A 19,125-nucleotide genomic window follows, 5' to 3' on the forward strand; every position below is an offset into this window, starting at 1 on the left:
GAAAGGTGCTTCAATGCAATAGGATACAGTGGACTGTCCTTTATGAAAGGAAATATTTAATAACAACTTTCATACAGTCATATACTAATTGATTCATGTTGATAAATATGAGTGGACACTTTTTTATTTTCATTTATTTATTTCAAACATGTAGCCTAACAAATAAGTAAACAAACCAGAATAACTCAGTAAAAATAGCAAACTGGCAATGAACAAATTCTCGTAAACAACATAAATAATCATTATAAACAAATATTATATGTCTGAAAAGGAGTAGGTATAAGTATACACTTATATGGTCCTACAGCCGTATCTCAAACAATTAACTCAATATGTATCATATAAACCTTTGTGACTGGTAGCCTACATGCCTTTGGCTTTTGATATTGTCAAATTGTCACTTTTGGTGTGTGTGTGTGTGCGGTCTACTGGGAGCAGTGTTGATTGTAAAGTGAGACAGCAGCAGAAAGGAAGGACCTGTGGTATCTCTCCTTGACACAGCATGGGTGAAGCAGTATAGTCCGTCTTCAGAACATTGTAATTCTGCCGGCGTTGGCATCAATTAATCAGCCTAGAGTAAATGCAGTCGGATGCTCTCAGCGCCGCAGTTGTCTATTCCAAATCTTTATTCTATTTCACATATTTCCTTTAGCGCATGACGTTTCCATCGCGATCAAGTAAAGGGGTTAGGAAAAGACATTAGGATGTCATTTTTTGACTTTTCGAACACAGCCCTGATTTCTATGAGATCTTATTTTTTACAGGTGTTTTCACAGGTGCATTCTGGTTGCAGGTAATTGATGACTGAGTGTGGTATTTTGGTGGCAGTGTTAAGCATCCAACACAGGCTTTTAGTTTGGAATGATGTGTCTAACATAGATAACCGTGTTTAGTTATTATTAAGTTGTTAGCTTAAAGCAGACAATGTGCTGACCAGCAAAAGTGGTCAATAGATAGGTTGCATGCAACTGTACCAGTTTTTGTCATTGCAAAAAAATAAATATATACTGTATTAATGTTTATAAAGCTCCTTTAGAAAAGCTGTCTCACACCTAAAACAGGAACACAAACTTTTTCACTTTTTGGTTTCACTGGTGAGTTCTGGAAAACTTCGACTTAAATATTTCGTTTCAGTTAATTGGAACATACTGAATTTATCAAGTGATGAATCTTCGGGTTATTAAAACGTTAAATTATTCCTTCATACACTATACTGCAAACTTAACTATAGCAAACCATTTCGCTCTCATCTCTGTACATCCTTGAATTTAATCAATTATTGCTGTTTTGATGACTGATATCTTTATGTTTTTCTTGTTCTGGTTGTATTTAGTTTCCATACCAGCCCAGCATACATGGGGGGTTGCATTAGATTGTACAGGTGTATCTATTAAAGTGAGTGTATGTGCTTAATAAACATTAACTCTGTATTACCAGAGAGAAGTTGAATGATTTTTGCTTTGAGTTTCATACATTTAGAGTTTTCTTGGAGCCAGCGTTTGCTCGAGCAACTGCTACTGAAGACACCTGTTTTCTGTTTGGGTTAAACTTCAAAAATCCCTTGTCTCATTTTGGCGTAATTGGAAAGTTTATGTTTGTCTTAATTCAAATTATCAATGAAAAAAAAAATCCATGACCCAAATCCATTACTACCTTACACTCTCTCTCTTCTCCTCCTCTTTTGCATTCTCCTTTAATTTACTGCTGTGTGAGCAGGTCAGTCGTGCTGGCAATTTATTGGTCATTAGTTGCCATGTTGGCAGGTCTCACACCTCTTAATCCTGGGTGGCCATCTCTCTACCTCTGCCTCTTTCAAAGTCAAACCCAGGAGTTTGTCTGAGGGTAGAGCACATCTTAGCTACTCTATTTCTTCAATTTCACAAGAAAAAATATCAGTCAGTCAGTTGCACAAATTGTGTCAGAATTATGTGCATACAAAAATAGCTCTTTGTAAGTACTGATTTACACTGCTGCCACAAAATGCCATGATAACATGTAATAAGTTGATTTCTTGTATACTATTAATTGCGGAACTATTCTACATCATATCTATGCAACCAGCTGTTGAAAAGCTAATTAGATGCACTTATTTGTGTGAGACACTGCACTAAAACACAAAGAGGCCTCCCGAAGAATTAACCGCCAAACGTTTAGGTCAGTCAGTAGAACCCTTAGAGTAGGCTGACAGTGGAAGGTTTATTAAGTTCATTAATTATGAATAGGGTGGCCAAACTTTTTTGATTGTGGGCATCATACAGAACAATATAAAAAATCACAGGCCAAACAATAGTGAATGTGTAGTTTTCAACCAGTTACAATGCAAGAAAATCAGTGTTTCTAGACCAGAAAGCCACATGTGACCCCAACACTAAACATTTTAACATGTGACGTTACAGTTTTTTTCTCGCGTGCCCACACATTACAAAAATATATTCTTTATCTGCTGCTCTTAACTGTAATTTGAACTGATTAAATACTTTTAGACTGTAATACAGTGCATGGTATGTGTGTAAATCTGTAATTGTGGAAAGTTAAAACAGGAAGAAATTGCCCAAATATGGATATTGGTTCCTGTTCATGGTCGAACTGCATACTTAAAAGTTTACAATGTAAATATAAATGTAGAATGTAAATCTGTCTAATATCAAAATGTAAGAAACAGAACAGACAGAAATGGTAGAATATTGGTTTCTGTATAAGAGGTTAAGATAGAGAAAATTTCACTAAATTCAGTTGACATCTAGTGTTTAAACTAGGATGTGCGATGTGTATACAGTGCAATTTATTAGAAATATGCTGAAACCTTAGAGTTTATTTCTCAAAACTGATCTCGGAATATTTAAAAGTATGTAGTTTGGGGCCTATATGAATATTAAAATAAATACAAATGTAGCCCGTTATTTATAAGGCTGCTCAGCAGCTCCCATGATCTCTTTATTTATTTAGAATTACATTGTGCACTCCCACGTGCTGCTTCTTTCTGATGCGGGCCAGCATACAGAATGTTCATCACAACAATATTGTAAAATTGGGAATAGCAGCCCACGACTGAGGTCAATGAATATAAATAACGCAGATAATGACAAACATAATGAAAAATACAGATGACGCAGTAGAAACAAAATAGGTAAGAGGCAATTCAAAAGAGGACTTCTAACTGTTGGCAAACCTTCAGTCACCTCAAGTCCTTTCCATTCTATTTAGTGTATATACTGTGCATTTGTATTACTTTATTTTCTTAAATTGAATAGGTCCTGCTCTGTTATTTTATTGTATTTTAGTATATTGTATATATTGTGCATTTTCCATGCTAATATTTTTATTTTATTGTATAACTTCGTTTGCTGCTGCCACAGACAAATTGCCCCTTGGGGATGAATAAAGTATATATCTAATCTAATCTAATCTATCTTTAGCATGGATTTGAGAACAGCGGAGAGTTCCTGTTTGCGGATCTCAATGAGACAGATGATATGAAGCCAGATATATCCATGTAGTCATCTACTCGCTAGAGGCAAACAGGGCTGGACTTAATCTCATTACGTGGAAACAGCTGGCTACTCACTTATTTTCATGCTTTTACTTGAAATGGACGCGAAATCATTCATCAACACCATGGGTCTGTGACACCCATGCTGCATACTTGATCTGGATATTAAACTGTTTGCGAAGACATACACATCATCCTAACAACACTTGCAACGAACAACACCCCCTCCCCCCCAGAAAACACACACAGCTTGCTATAAATCCTGAGACCACCCGGGTTCGGGCAGATCACCAGGCCGACAAGTCCAGCGCTGCGTGTTTTTGATCAGCAGGTCTGGGAACACACATAAAACCTGGTAAAAGGTGGACACACACAAATACGCACAGCCATAACACTGTCACACACACAGCTACACACAGACATACACATGGATAATAATGGAGTCCTGGGTTTTATGTTTATAGTTATGTCCGGCTGTGAGTGCATGTGTGTGTGTGTGTGTGTGTGTGTGTGTGTGTGTGTGTGTGTGTGTGTGCATGCCTAACACCAGAGGGCTGTGTGTGACATGATGTGAACTAATGGGCTGACACAGTAGGGGAGTGAGTGTGTGGATGGGGATTAACATGGGGGACACCAGAAACACGTCCAGGGCTAATTAGAGGCCAATGTTGAGATATATTTGTATTGACGCTGCTACTGAAACGTTGTTGATCTGGTGCAATAATGACAAATTGGATCAAAATCCCTTTTGAATCAGGCACCATCTTGGGCAGAATGTTTGTTTGTTCTTGACTAACAAAACAAGTTCCTCGGTCCTTAAAATGGGGAGTACCTGTATCCAAACTTTTTTATATAATAAAAAGAATATTTTTGGAACATGGTAAATACTAAACATGTCTCCAGATGTATGCAGTGAAGTTAAATTTAATCATAACTGATTTACTAATGTGTTAGCTGCACACAACTATATCTGTTTACATATGAACAAAACGATGTCTATTCAACTCTGTAAGGAAAGAAATAAGTTGGATGGAATGGAAGACGGAAAGACAAGGAAAGAAATAAGGAAGGAAAAAGTAAGGACATAGGAAGGAAGAAAAGACAGCAGAAATCCAAGTAAGAAAGAAAAAAAGGCAGATGGAAAGAATGCAGGAAAGGAAAAAGTTAATGTTGGAAAGGAGGAAATGAGGAGGGAAAGATAGCAAGGGAAGAAATAGGGAGGCAGTGCCGCTGTTGGCCATTTGGGTTCCCTAAACCGTGTGTATAAATCAATGTTACCAATATTATCATCACAAAAATTTGAATTAGATTATAAGAAAAAAACGAACTTCAAAAAGTATTTGAAAATCTTCTTCTTCTACAAAATTAAGTTATATAAAAGTAGTATGTTTTCATTATGTTGCTAGTGTTGTATAAAAAAACAACTTTACAATTAGTCACACAAAACAGAAGTAAAGTCACTAAACTTTACAAGCCCTACAAAGACTACACTAAAGAAGAACTGTGGAGTTGTTTTCAGCAGTTGTGCAAGGCTCTAGTTTACAGTGGCCATGTTTACACTTCCTGCCTACAATATAGTTAATTAGGTCATCACATGGCAGCTTCTGAGTGAGTGCTGATGATGTAGAGTAAGACCACTTACTCCTGTCCAATTGATGAATGCAGGTATGTTTAAATGAGCTTAAGGTTGAAAAAAAACACTTTACTCAGCAGATGCATGTGTAACTGGAGAGTTACAATGCGTAGAGCATTACAGAGATTTGGATAGAGCTTGTCATGGAGAAATGTGAGCGTCTCCAGGGCAGTTGTCTGTGGTGACAGTTGTGGAAGGCTCAGGATTTCCTGCACCATCCCATGTCCATCAATATAAGCCATTCCTTTTGCAGCCAGTGTCTTCTGCACTTCGGTGCAATGTTTTTTTGGACATTCCATGCACTTTGCTGAAATCAAGTAGCACTGATGTCTGTCTTTGACCTGGCACAGTGTCTCAAACCTCTCTTGCAGTGACATCAAAGCAGAGTCTACGACATTGTTGAAAAATGTTACCTCACCCAATTTGAGGGCCTATGTTTAGTGTTCCTGAGCCTTTCCTCCTTAAGCACTATATTCAGGGCATCACAAAGGTCCTTGGCAGTTGACAGAGCTTCAACAAACCCAATGTCTGTATTTGGAGAGTGAGGTATTGGCACTCTCAGTGGGCCTGACAGCAATGTCAACCTGCATTGAACTAGACGGATGCAGCTTGTTCACCTGGTTTGTGATGATCTCACAATAATGCAAAAGATGAATCTGAGTGAGGCCACTTCTTTTGCGAAATCTTGAGCCTCTACTTTACCTACTGGATCCCTCACAGCTTACTTACTCTCCATGAGAGCTTCTCTGATTTCTTTCACTTGGTTTCTAACAGCTGTAACACTAAGCTTTCCCGTCTAACATCACTCCAAGATTTCAGCGTCAGGCTAACATGCTTGGTCAAAATGGCCCATCACTCTACCGTCTACTAGGACAATAAATGTTAAACGAAATATATGAGTAGTAAACATTAAGTGTAAAATAGTTAATGCTGACACCAGTGCAAAATAGAATAGAATAGCAACAAGAGCAAGGTAAAAAACAAAACAAAAAGTTAAAGAAAAAAAGAGTAAAAATCTTAAGTATGTAAGAAGTATTACTAACACCAGTGCCTAGTAAAAACTGAAATAGATAAGTAATACTGAGCATGATATTGTCAATGATATTGAAAAGTAGTAAAAAGTTATTGTGCACATAGTACAGTATAATGAAAATAATATTGCACATGATATGATGAAGCTGACAGAGGTGGACCACCACCTCACTGCATGGATCTTGGACTACCTCACCAACCGTCCACAGTATGTGTGGATACGGGAGTGTGAGTCCGACCTGGTGTCTTGCAGCAGGGGGGCCTCACAAGGAACCGTTCCTCTTTACCATCTACACCTCGGACTTTCAATACAACTCTGCTAACGGTGATGACAAGGAATACAGGGAACTGAACCAGGACTTTATAGGATGGTGCCAGCGGAACCGCCTCCAGATCAACTCTGGTAAAACCAAAGTGTCACGATTCTGGGGCAGAGCAAAGACTCAAGAGCAGAGACCAACACTGGAGACGAGGTGAAGTTGAAAACAAGGTATTTTACTGGTCACCAAAAAAGTAATAAACAAGAACTTAAAGCGACTCCAACAGGGAGCGAGCAAAAAACAAAAAAAGGCAAAGTCAAAAACCATTGAACAAACACGAGGGATCATCACGGGAGACACGAAGAGCACAAGGGGATGAACAATGACGATCTTACAACCAAAGAGCTGGTGGTGAGCAGAGTGGAAGCAGGAAGTCTCCATTACCTGCCCCTTTTAATGAATCATACATCACTCATAAGACCCTGAATTGATTTAACCAAAACAGGTCAGCAGTGACCTGAGAATTAGCAATGCGATGGATCTGATACTACTTCGATATACGATGTACATGATGTCACTTATTAGAATACAATACTGTGAGCAATTACAAAAGCAATGAAAATGTATCAGATAGCCTATGACAAAATGAGAATCTGAACCACTTGTAAAAATAGAATGGATATGGCGCTACTTACCAGATATGACTACCGTATTTTCCGCACTATAAAGCGCACCGGATTATAAAGCGCACCTTCAATGAATGGCCTATTTTAGAACTGTTTTTATATATAGGGCGCACCGGATTATAAGGAGCATAGAATAGAATAGCGTCATAAGCGTGTCTCTTGAAAGGTGCCATTTTGGGGTCTTTATACACACACAAGTGGTGTTGGACTAGGAGTAAGCACAGTACCGGTGTTTACCGCGGTGCGGCTTTGTAGTTTACCAGTCGTACTGAAACATTTTGACAGAGCGCCGTGTACAACCAGTATGGATCAACCAATTAACCAATTGATCCATATATAAGGCGCTCCGGATTACAAAGCGCACTGTCGTTTTTTGAGAAAATTAAAGGCTTTTAAGTGCGCCTTATAGTGCGGAAAATACGGTATATAACATCACTTACCCGATATGATTGATATGACGCCACATATCCGAAGACAATTAATATGGCAATTGCAACGCAAGTAGTTATTAGCAAAATACAATGGTTTTAAGTAAATGGCAAAATAGATGAATAGAATACCTGGATGTGAAGAATTAGCTTAATATTAGTTATTTGCTGAATTATAAACAGATCTTATGAGTTATCTTTGACTGGAATTACTGAATATGAGGAACCAGTGAGCAGCAAAATAGCTATTGAGCCAACACACCACCACCAGTTATTTGCATGTAACAAGAATGTGAGCAGGAATGATTACGGAAGACTTTAGATGCTTAACAATGCAGCAGATGATAGCAGCGAACAAAATGAAAGTAGTAGCAGTAGCAAAAACTCAACACCAGTTAAAACATGACTTACGAGGGATTTAAGGCACACTTAAAGAAGTATGGGCAGAGCCTGAACAATCAATTTATCTATACTTATTGTATAGAGCAGGTCAAGACGGAACTCTACAGGGACCTGACATGAGATTCCCCCATGATGCTGCAATAAATGCAATTCCACTTAACAAATCACCCGATGATGCCGCTGCAACAATTGTGATTCCGCTAACAGATCCCAATGCTGGAACGTACATGATTCCGCTAACAGATGCTCACTGCTACCGCTGCAACGTATGTAATTCCGCTAACAGATCCAGATGCTGGTGCTGCAACACATGTGATTCCGCTAACAGATGCTCAATGCTGCAACGTATGCGATTCCGCTAACAGATGCTCAATGCTGCAAACGTATGTGATTCCGCTAACAGATGCTCAATGCTGGTGCTACAACGTATGCAATTCCGCTAAAAGATCCCCCGTGCTGCTGCAATGTATGTAATTCCACTTGACAGATCATCAAGTGCTGCTGCTGCATTAAATGCGATACCACATGACAGAATAAAGTTACCAGCATGTGAGGTCATGAAGACTATGATGCAATGACTGGGGTTACGATAGGTCAACACTGAGATTAAACCTCTTTTACGGTGAGATCTAGCCAAGACAGCGTCATATAGCAGCATCCAACACTATGAGGACACATTAGACCATGATGCAGTGTACGAGGTCGCCACAGACCATAATACATTGGCAGTGACCCACTTACCAGAGTACGACAGATAGGAGGAATTGGCACTGTACCTACTGTGAAATATGGAGGAGGCTTGGTTATGTTCTGGGGCTGGCACAGGGTGTCTTGAATCTGTACAGGGTACAATGAAATCTCAAGACTATCAAAGCATTCTGGAGCGAAATGTGCTGCCCAGTGTCAGAAAGCTTGGTCTCAGTCGCAGGTCATGGGTCCTCCAACAGGATAATGACCCAAAACACAGGTAAAAACACCCAAGAATGGCTAAGAGCAAAACATTTGACTATTCTGAAGTGGCCTTCTATGAGCCCTGATCTAAATCCTATTGAACATCTGTGGAAAGAGCTGAAACATGCAGTCTGGAGGAGGCACCCTTCAAACCTGAGACCGCTGGAGCAGTTTGCTCACGAGGAGTGGGCCAAAATACCTGTTGACAGGTGCAGAAGTCTCATTGAGAAATACAGAAATCGCTTGATTGCAGTGATTGCCTCAAAAGTTTGTGCAACAAAATATTAAGTTAAGGGTACCATCATTTTTGTCCAGGCCATTTTCATTAGTTTTATTTTTTTTATTATTCTGTTGAACCATAATTCAAAAGCAATGTCTGATTTGTATTAGTTAATTTTCAGTACATTTTTATTTATTATTACTTTTGTCAGTTTCAAGTTATTTCAGTGACCATTGTGGGTTTTTCTTTCTTTAACGGAAGGATACCAACAATTTTGTCCACGTGTGTATGTACCACCTGGGTTGGCTGGGGCCCCCTACTTCTAGGTTATAAAGAAGTAGGTAAGCTGCAGCAACTAACCTTCAGTCAGTCAGGATCAGTGTGGTTGGGGCGATGTTATGTCCCAGCAGGATGTACATTCATCGGGCTCCACCTACTTTACCCATAGAGTCCAGGAGAGGGGGGAACATAGTGAATTACAACTTAGGTTACAATATTGTAACCCAAGATCTGTAAGTACAGGCGGAGCCCTAAACCAAGGTGGCCCTGCCACTCCTACGCCACTTGCTGAAGAGGGGTAGGATAGCTTGGCAGTGGGGTGTGCTGCATTATATACTGTGGGCTCCACTCGAATATGGGTACTGATTGGCCAGCCATGTTTATGAAAATGTTCAGTGTGTGAATGCGTGCTCCTGATTGGAGGAGAGTTTTACCCATAGAGTCCAGTAGAGGGCTCTAACTGTGCTTATAGAACTAGGGTTACAATATTGTAACCTTTGCTCTCTTTAAACTCTTTATACACCATACTAGCACCCCCTAGAGGCCACGAAGGAGTTACATTAACCTGATCTAAAGCAACAGTACCACTAAGAGGCCTTTGGTCTCCTGAGCAGAACATGAAATGGTGACCAGTCAAACAATAGTAAAAAGCAGATACAACACAACATACTTGATGTATATCTTAGGACAAGTATTTGTTGACGTGAAAAACCTTTGTATTGTCAAAAAACAGTGAATTGTACCTTTAACTTCTGTTCATACAAATGAAGTTAACATTAACCATCAATTTGTTTTCAGAAAACACAATTATATTGTTTTTTCACTACAGTAGTCATTCAAAATAGCATGAATTAATTGTTCTGCCTTTTTTCTTGAAATTTGTGTCGTATTGAATTTTCTAGCATGCTCGAAATACTGTTGTACTGCATGTAATGAATACATTTGTTATTTCCACAATAGCATTCCCACTTAAAAAGCTTTATACAGTAAATATTAAGACATAAAATAGTATTAATAATATAGTAATACCTTTGGGCAATCAGTGTCCATTTCAATTTGCAATTTATAGACCACTAGACTAGGAAAACCTAAAGGCAACACACATACAGTGTTGGGAGACGTGGGAGGGGTGAGGGAGGAGACAGGTTTATCGTCCTCGACGCTGTTGTCCTAATCCGTTCTTAGAGGATAGAGGCTTAGTGGGACCTCAGGTTAGGTTGACCACAACTATTGCCTCAGAGAGAAACATCCAAACAGCCAAGACCTTCTATGTATGTACAGTTTTTTTATATACAGCTATTTATGTCACCTTCTCTGGCTCTGACAACTCTCTGTCGGTCAAATCTCCAGGATTAATTGAATTAGCTAGTCATTTCCACTGGGCTAATTTGGAGGACATTTTAGTAGCTGCCGTGGGCTAGAGAAAGCATCACAGACTCCTCAAGATGAAGGACCGACTGGCACAGCTGAAAGAGGTAGGCAGAATTTGTTTACTCATTGTCATATTTTCCCTGAGGAGCACTTGTTGCTAGCACAGGCCCTACTGTAACTGCTACAAGCCTGTAATATGAATGTAACGTTACTGTATGTGTGGAGGCACTGTTGGTCAGTCTGGAAAAGGCCAATGTTTCTAATGACAGTTAAGAACAGCTTGCTACCATTCCACATTTAGCCATTTACCTTATATCATCAAACAATGGCGTATTTCACAAAATATATCTTATGAATATAATCATTATTATAACACTATACTATGTTTTAAAGCAGATAGGTTTATAGTCATAAAGCATATGTCAACTATAATATTAAGTAAAACCTGGTTATATTATATAAGGCTGAGTAGTTAAATAAGATTAATTCACTGTTTAGTTTCAGACGTGCAGGCAGTAGCACGTGCGAGGTAAGCATTCATGTAACGTTAACCCGCACGTCACAGTGGCACGCATGTAGCTGCACATAAACTGAACCACCGTGAGTAGGGTCAGCCATCTTTCAAATCTCCATTAAATCATGTTGAATGACTGGGATCTTGGGGAAAACACAATTCAGTATGAACAGATGCCCATGTTGTTATCATATCCCAGAGATACAATATGTAGCTTGGATCTAGAACAAGGATGGCCAAACTTTTTTTATTGTGGGCCATATACAGAAAAATATGGGGAATCACAGGCCAAACAATTGTGAATGTGTAGTCTTCAACCAGTTATGCTGCAAGAAAATCAGTGTTTCTAGACCAGGAAACCCTATGTGAATTCGAAAAATGAAAAGATTTTTAAGAATAATTAAAACACTACTAAACAATTATCATTTGACATAATAACAATAGCAGTTCATTGGTGTGCCATATTACAAAAAGTATGTCCATATCTGCTTCTCTAAGGTAACAAAAACACAAAGATTCTTCATTTCTGGTCCCTGTCAGAGATAATTTCAAAATATGCTCAAGCCATTTGTTAGTATATAGATTTTTTATATTTCTTACAGCCCTTTTAAAAAGGAGCAGTGGGCCCCAGTGTGTCCCCAGGCCGAACAAGAATATTACTTTAGGACCCTATTTTAAAAAGAAGATGTTGTATTGTTTGCTTTCTGTATTTGAAAGATATTGAACTTACTAAAATCTTCTAGTTATTCTGAGCTATCTGTGTATATTTCATCTTCAAGTTCAGTATTCTTTCTTTAAATGTGTGTGTGTTTAACAGAAGAGTGATGCTGGAGGCGATGACATTGAGGTTCCTGTGGAGAACGAGGCTTTCATGGATGATTTCTTTAATCAGGTGTTCTATTTGTGTCAGTCGGTCTATTCCTCACATTTCCATATGAAAATGTATTTCTTGCTTACTGATGAAAGTGTGTGTGTGTGTGTGTGTGTGTGTGTGTGTGTGTGTGTGTGTGTGTGTGTGTGTGTGTGTGTGTGTGTGCGTGTGTATCAGGCTGAGGATATCCGCAGCAGCATTGACAAGATTGACGAGAGCGTTACAGAAATAAAAAAACTCTACTCCACCATCTTGTCAGCCCCCACATCTGAGCAGAGTAACAAACACATACATATTCAGCTTCAACTATATTACTTTCAGTTACTTGTTACTGTTTTATAATCTCCCTCTGCTCTCCCTCTCTTATTCAGAAACACAAGATGACGTTGAAGCCCTCACCAATGAGATCAAGAAGTCAGCCAACAATGCAAGAAACAAACTTAAGAGTCAGTATTTGTTCTTTACACACCTACCTTTTGGTTTTGCTGTTTTTTAACCTTGGAAGAAAGTAGTTCCCATGTTTAAACAGCATAAAGTTGGTATAAACAATAGATGGGTAGAAGAGTTTTTCCAAGCGTTATTCGAGTCAAAAAAATTCACTCAACTCATGCTAAACGTGTACATACATTGTATAAGAATGATGTGATGTGTGAGAGTAAATCAGCAGTCTGCTGTTTGCAGTCTGCTGCAAACTCATTATGTTTGAGTAGACATAGAGTATACTAATACTAATTATAATCCATAAATATTTCTGTGTGTGTGTGTGTGTGTGTGTGTGTGTGTGTGTGTGTGTGTGTGTGTGTGTGTGTGTGTGTGTGTGCATTAGGTATTGAGCGCCAGCTTGAGTCAAACACAGATGAGAGGGCCTCCGCTGACCTCAGGATACGCAAATCACAGGTCAGACAATATTAGACAACAACATTAAATTAAGTTTACTTGACCTATATTCTGTAGTAAATAGAACTGGTGCTCAAAGTTAAAGGAGGTTTAGTTTACACATGAGTGTAAGGTGAAAGTTCCCAGCCCTCCTCCTGTCTTGTAGAAGGCTGAGAGACACCAGCAGCAAGACCACAATGCCAAGCATTCCTTTCGTTCTGTGTAATATTCATATGTATTAACCATTTGGACCAATACTTATATACTGTATCGATACAGAGCCTTAGAGAAAAGATCAGTTCCTTTACAATCACTATCCACTCTCCTTTTGTTGTTGGTTCTCTGCCTAGCCATTCTTAGTTATTGCTTTTTTGCTAACCTACAAGTAATACTTTAAGAATGAACTTGCCCTGAGTGTTACATTATGTTGGTATATTATCAAAATATATAGTGCCAAAACAATAATCAATCTCAAAACTCATTAAATTTACTTACTTTTTAAAGTCAATTAACAGGACTGCATTGTCGTTTCCCCTAGCATGCTATCCTGGCCAAGAAGTTTGTAGAGGTGATGACCAAATACAACGAGGCTCAGGTTGACTTTAGAGATAAGAGCAAAGGACGAATCGCCCGACAGCTGGAGATCAGTAAGTTACATTATTACATTACAGTAAACAATGAAAAGGACACATATTTTGGTGTTGAGCAGAAATACTTTACTTTTGCACTGCCATGGGAAGCAGGGGTGTGGGGGGTGCTGAAATCCCAATCCCCAAGTGGCTGAAGCACGCTATATTTCAATGTTTTGTTTTTATTTAATTTATTCTCATATTACACACCATCTCTTCTGGTCAATGCTACCGGTAATAAATATATATTTTTCAAAACAGACCAAAGTTGTGGCAGCCCAAACTGAAAGATTCAGATGGAGAGGGGAGTTTAATGAAGCTGTAGATTTGATGCAAACTTATGTCTACTTTTAAAAACTTATTTTCAAAATTAAAAAGTTATTATCCTTTTTTAAAGGATTTATTTTATTTTGTCTTTTTTACTGATAATATTGGGCATTGCATATTTTTAATTTTATACATATATTATTGTTGTTATTTTTTGCCTGTAGTAACTATGGCTTGTGCTATTATGGGTGCTATGCATGTTCATTGACCACTTCTCAATTATTTCCTTTTTGTTATACTTTTTGACTTCAGTTCACGGTGCTGTGATTTACATGTTGCATGGCTGTGATACTAATAATATCACAGATATACTAGGGCTGAGAAATATTCAAGAATATTCAAAGCTGTCATGCTTTCCTCAAACTTGCATTCATTATTTCTATTTACTTTACTTTGCTATTTTTGTCTAATGGGCGATGAAGACAAAAATCTGACTTCATTTTCATTGAAATCAAAAAAGCTACAAAATCGCAATAATCACGTCATATTATTTACAGTGATAGCCCATGAAGACAAATTTACTCATATATAGTCCTATAACCAAATGCATAAATAGAAAGAAGCCTATATAAAATAAACACCCTCTATACCACACAAACAAGTGGTTTCATAATGAATAATTATTTCATGAGCGATTTGGATGATATCTATATATATATATATATATATATATAAACTCATGTTTTAGTGTCTTCTCTGTTATATGACACAAAAAACATGAGTTTCTGGCTGATATGGCAGAAATATGTTTCACCTCTGGGCATGTGGTGTGAACATCCATTGTGGAAAATTACTTTACAGGGTACCTTTAACTTCAGTCAGGTTGAATCCACTTTAAATATGCTATTATCATTATTGTAACTTTAATTTGATTATACACAGGCATATTGGCTTTACTGTCTGTTATGTTGTTCATTCTGTACACATGACATCTATCACACTTCTGTCCATCCTGATAGAGGATCCTTCTCTGTTGCTCTCTCTAAGGTTTCTTCCTTTTTTTCTCCCCGTTAAAGGTTTTTTTTGGGGGAGTTATTCCTGTTCCGATGTGAGGGTCCTGGGACAGAGGATGTCGTATGTGTACAGATTGTAAAGCCCTCTGAGGCAAATTTTGTGATTTGTGATTTTGGGCTATACAAAATAAATTGAATTGAATTGAACTTAACATGCCATGCTTCAGTGTAAAATGCCAATTTCTCACAAGTCAAAGCACTGGCAGCCTATTTTCTCAGTCAGTCTGTCTTTACTGTCTGTATTAACCAGGCCTGTCAACTGTTAACAGGTATTTATCTAAAACACGTGTATAACTGGTCTTTCTTTTAATCATAGCGGGGAAAGCAACGACTGACGAGGAACTAGAAGAGATGCTGGAGGGAGGCAACTCAGCTGTCTTCACTGCCGGGGTGAGAATGACAGTGTGGATCTGCCTTTTTAAATACATGCATGGAAATAGCACAACCAAGCTGAAACAATTAATTGACTAGAAAAAGTAAGTTCAGTAGAGTGCAGATCTCTGCCAGGTGTGTCTGCAAAGACCACAGCTGTAATGTCTGATTGAATTAATGCAAACCACAATTGTCTAACCCCCATCTAGACCACAAGTGTATCTCTCTCTCTCTTTCTCTCTCTCTCTCTCTGTCTCTCTCTCTCTATGTATCTCGCTCAACCACACACACTCATACATGCACACACTTAGCATTGCCCCATTGAGACACCATCATATGCATCAGTGTTGATGGAAAATAGACCAGGAATACTACCGGACTGACTTTTCTGAGCAGGAACAATTCCTAATCCCTAATAGAAACAATATCCCAAACTGAAGCAGTTGTTAATCACTTGTGGCCCCTACTGGCCGGTTAACAGGAGTGAGGAGTCAGCAGTGAATGACGGTATATAACAGTCAATAAAATGTGTTTTTCAAACAGAGGGAATCACTGCCAACACGAGAGGTCCTTGCACACACACACACACAGGACCGACACATATTCTTCTCCCGGCTTATGCCCGGCGGAGACAAAACAAGACATTTGAATTATTTGCTGTGCAAATTCCCTCCACAGATCATGGACTCTAAGATCAACCAGCAGGCCCTGAATGAGATTGAGGCTCGTCACAAAGACATCATGAGGCTGGAAAGCAGCATCAAAGAGCTCCATGACATGTTTGTTGATATCGCCATGCTGGTTGAGAATCAGGTACACACACACACACGCACACACACACACACACACACACACACACACACACACACACACACAACAACAACGGCTCATTATGGAGATTCAAATTTACAGTTTTCAAACTGCAAAGGTCTGAAAAATCTAATTCGAACAAAGATTTCAAGACAACTCTCTCCCTATAATAAAGCTATTATTAACAGGGCTGCATTAACAGTATACCGTCTTTTTAGGGCTATTGTTTTATACAAGTTTGTAACTATATGAGTTTCCAAATTTGAGATAAATAGATGATTGCGGCATTTGATTGTTTTCCTTCTTCTAAAAGAAAGCCCTATCATCCACTTTTTGGAAATGTGCAAATAAAGTTTATCCACTACTAATTACATACAGTAGCGTACAAGGTGTGGTATTTGCAGTTTTCAGGGAAAATGTCTAGCTGAAAATAGCTTTCATTTTCCCAGTCACTATCATTAATCATGTAGAATACTGGTGCTGATATCAAATCCACTTGATAGGAACTTTAAGGCTTCAGGAAGTCTGGACTGAACACAGTTAAAAGTCAAATCAACATTGACCTCATGTGGCCTGTTTATTTGTTCCAGCTGTTTGATAAAATTCAGGTAAAGGTGACCACAAGCAGCAGATGTCCACCTACACAACACGACACATGCCCATATAAGTCAAAAGACAAAACAAAGGAGTTGGAGCACTTTCTTGCTGCTCAAATGCATATGGTAAATATTGCATATGGTAAATATTGTTCTCTTCTCTGGCATTATTCCATCTTGACCTGCCCTCTTCCAGGGTGGCATGATTGACAGAATTGAGGGCAACATGGACCAGTCAGTGGGCTTTGTAGAGAGAGCAGTGGCCGACACCAAAAAGGCAGCCAAATTTCAGCAAGAGGCGCGTAGGGTAAGTTGAGACCGATTTAGCGGCAACATTGATGTAATGACCTTTTTAACGTTGTAACCGTCACGTAACTGATAGATTTTAATATATAACATGCATTTACTGAGTGATAGACTGCTATTCAAGTACAGTCCATTTACCATTTAACCATAAAGCCAGGAATTGCGTTTACCTGTGATATAAGAATTACTTCTGGAGGCCACTTTGAAATTGGTCATTTTGTTTGCTTTTTGGTTGTCTCTTGTAGAATGAATATCTCCACACTTGACTAGAGGCATTTATAAAGAAGTCCTTGTATTCATTGTCATCATTGTTTTCTCATTCAAAAACATGTCTCTTGACCATTGTCGATGATGGGTCTTTCTCAGGAAACCAACTTTGGTCAAGCATATTCATTTTGCATTTTATATTCTATACACAAAGTTGGAATGAAATGACCCAAATAGTGAATGTAACACTATCTTCCTCTCTGTCTCTATCCTTTACCCTTCTGTTCTCCAGAAACAAATTATGATCTTCTGCTGCTGTGTGATCTTGGCCTTGATACTGGGTTCGTTTGTCTTCAGCTTCTTCAAATAGAACACCAGAATGAGGCCACCCACCAGCTGAGTCCACACAGGATGAGGCAGAGCAGCATTGCTGTCAGATGGTCACAATATAGAGCCTGGGCTCAGTTTACTGTCATTTCAACTAATTCACAATAGAAATAGAGGCTGCAAATATTTGCATTCAGTCTCAGTTATTTCTGGATCTGTTATGACAACTTTCTTAATCTTCTCATGGTGCCCCGTATTTAATTAATTTAGACAGATATCCCTGTAACATGACTGCATGACCACCTCACTGCCCAACATCATGGTGCATATATATGCAGTCGGTATCATAAGTATTGAGGCCGCTGTTATTCTTTTGGACATTTCTCTTATTTGTTTGGAAGCCATACTACTGTGCTTATGATATCGACTGCATCTAATGATACCCGCAGCTGCTATGACTCCACAGTGGGCTTTTATTCAAATCATTTTCAATTCAATGAAGGAGGATTGTCACTTTCCTTAAAGAATTCATATATTGGAGTTTTGATGTTGAACTGATTCAAAGATGATTGATGGTTGACGCTCTATGATCTGAAAATAGGAGAAATTTCTGAAGGTGTTGGATTAGAAATGGGAATAAATACAGCCCTGCTTTATTTGATTACACTGACACTGCCTTGGAGGTGTTTTACTGCTTCATATCTTTGTTTGTATATGTATTTCAAAGACTGCTATAATTTTAACTTTAAATTATGTGTATGTATGTTTCCCCCTCTTTTTTAAAGGCCCATGTGTTCTTGTTCCATGTCATGGTTTTACTCTGGTTGGTTTTGGCCATTTGCATCTTTTCCTTTTGCTTTAGATCCACATATGCAGTCGGATACACTGCACTCTTGTAATGTACGCCTACTCTTAGCCATGAATTTGATCTTTTTGCGATTTGAGACTAGATTTGGTCACTGGCTCATGCAGAGATCAGCAAAAGAAAATGTCACTTTTGTTGAGTTATTGTGAGGAAATATTTTTTGGAGCGATACAAGCGGTGGTGTTTTCTTGTACTTGTCTTAAGTGTCAAGCTACAACAGGAGCACCTGCCAAAAAATTCCTATGGATGTCACACTGTATGTCTACCTCTTTCTTCACTGGCTCATGCTGCCATCAAGTGCCCCTTGTAAGCTCTCTCTCTCTCTCTCTGACATCCAAAATTGACAAAGAAGACTTTGATACTAGAGGCGTTCATTCATTTTTGCGTCAAAATGAAATGGATAAAATGTATGTCCCAACAATAAGATAACATGACATCTGGGTAACTTGGACTTTCCACTTATAACCTGGGTTGTTTATTTGACCTGTAAATATGTTTTCTGACTTGAATTCAGGGTCACCAGTTGTGGATGTCCACATGCCAGCAGGGGGACCCCACTTCCATAGCCAGGTTCAAAGAAGGCTAAATGTATTTCTCACAAAAGTAACCTTGATAGTTAAATCGGATACTACTTAAAAGTAATATTCCATTGTCTCAAAT

General features: G+C 38.6%; 1 protein-coding gene across 1 annotated transcript; it reads left to right on the top strand.

The window, feature by feature from the left end:
* The first annotated feature begins 10,826 nt into the window (after positions 1 to 10,826).
* On the top strand, positions 10,827 to 17,643 carry stx3a (syntaxin 3a). Its single transcript, XM_076091870.1, has 10 exons — positions 10,827 to 10,856; positions 12,084 to 12,158; positions 12,315 to 12,414; positions 12,509 to 12,583; positions 12,964 to 13,034; positions 13,552 to 13,660; positions 15,299 to 15,372; positions 16,033 to 16,167; positions 16,957 to 17,067; positions 17,566 to 17,643. Exons 1-10 carry the CDS (start codon positions 10,827 to 10,829, stop codon positions 17,641 to 17,643), a joined length of 858 nt encoding a protein of 285 aa, XP_075947985.1.
* Positions 17,644 to 19,125: the final 1,482 nt, after the last annotated feature.

Source organism: Anarhichas minor, unplaced genomic scaffold, assembly GCF_050575085.1.
Source record: "Anarhichas minor isolate MPS153535 unplaced genomic scaffold, ASM5057508v1 ptg000014l, whole genome shotgun sequence".
Classification (NCBI taxonomy): domain Eukaryota; kingdom Metazoa; phylum Chordata; class Actinopteri; order Perciformes; family Anarhichadidae; genus Anarhichas; species Anarhichas minor.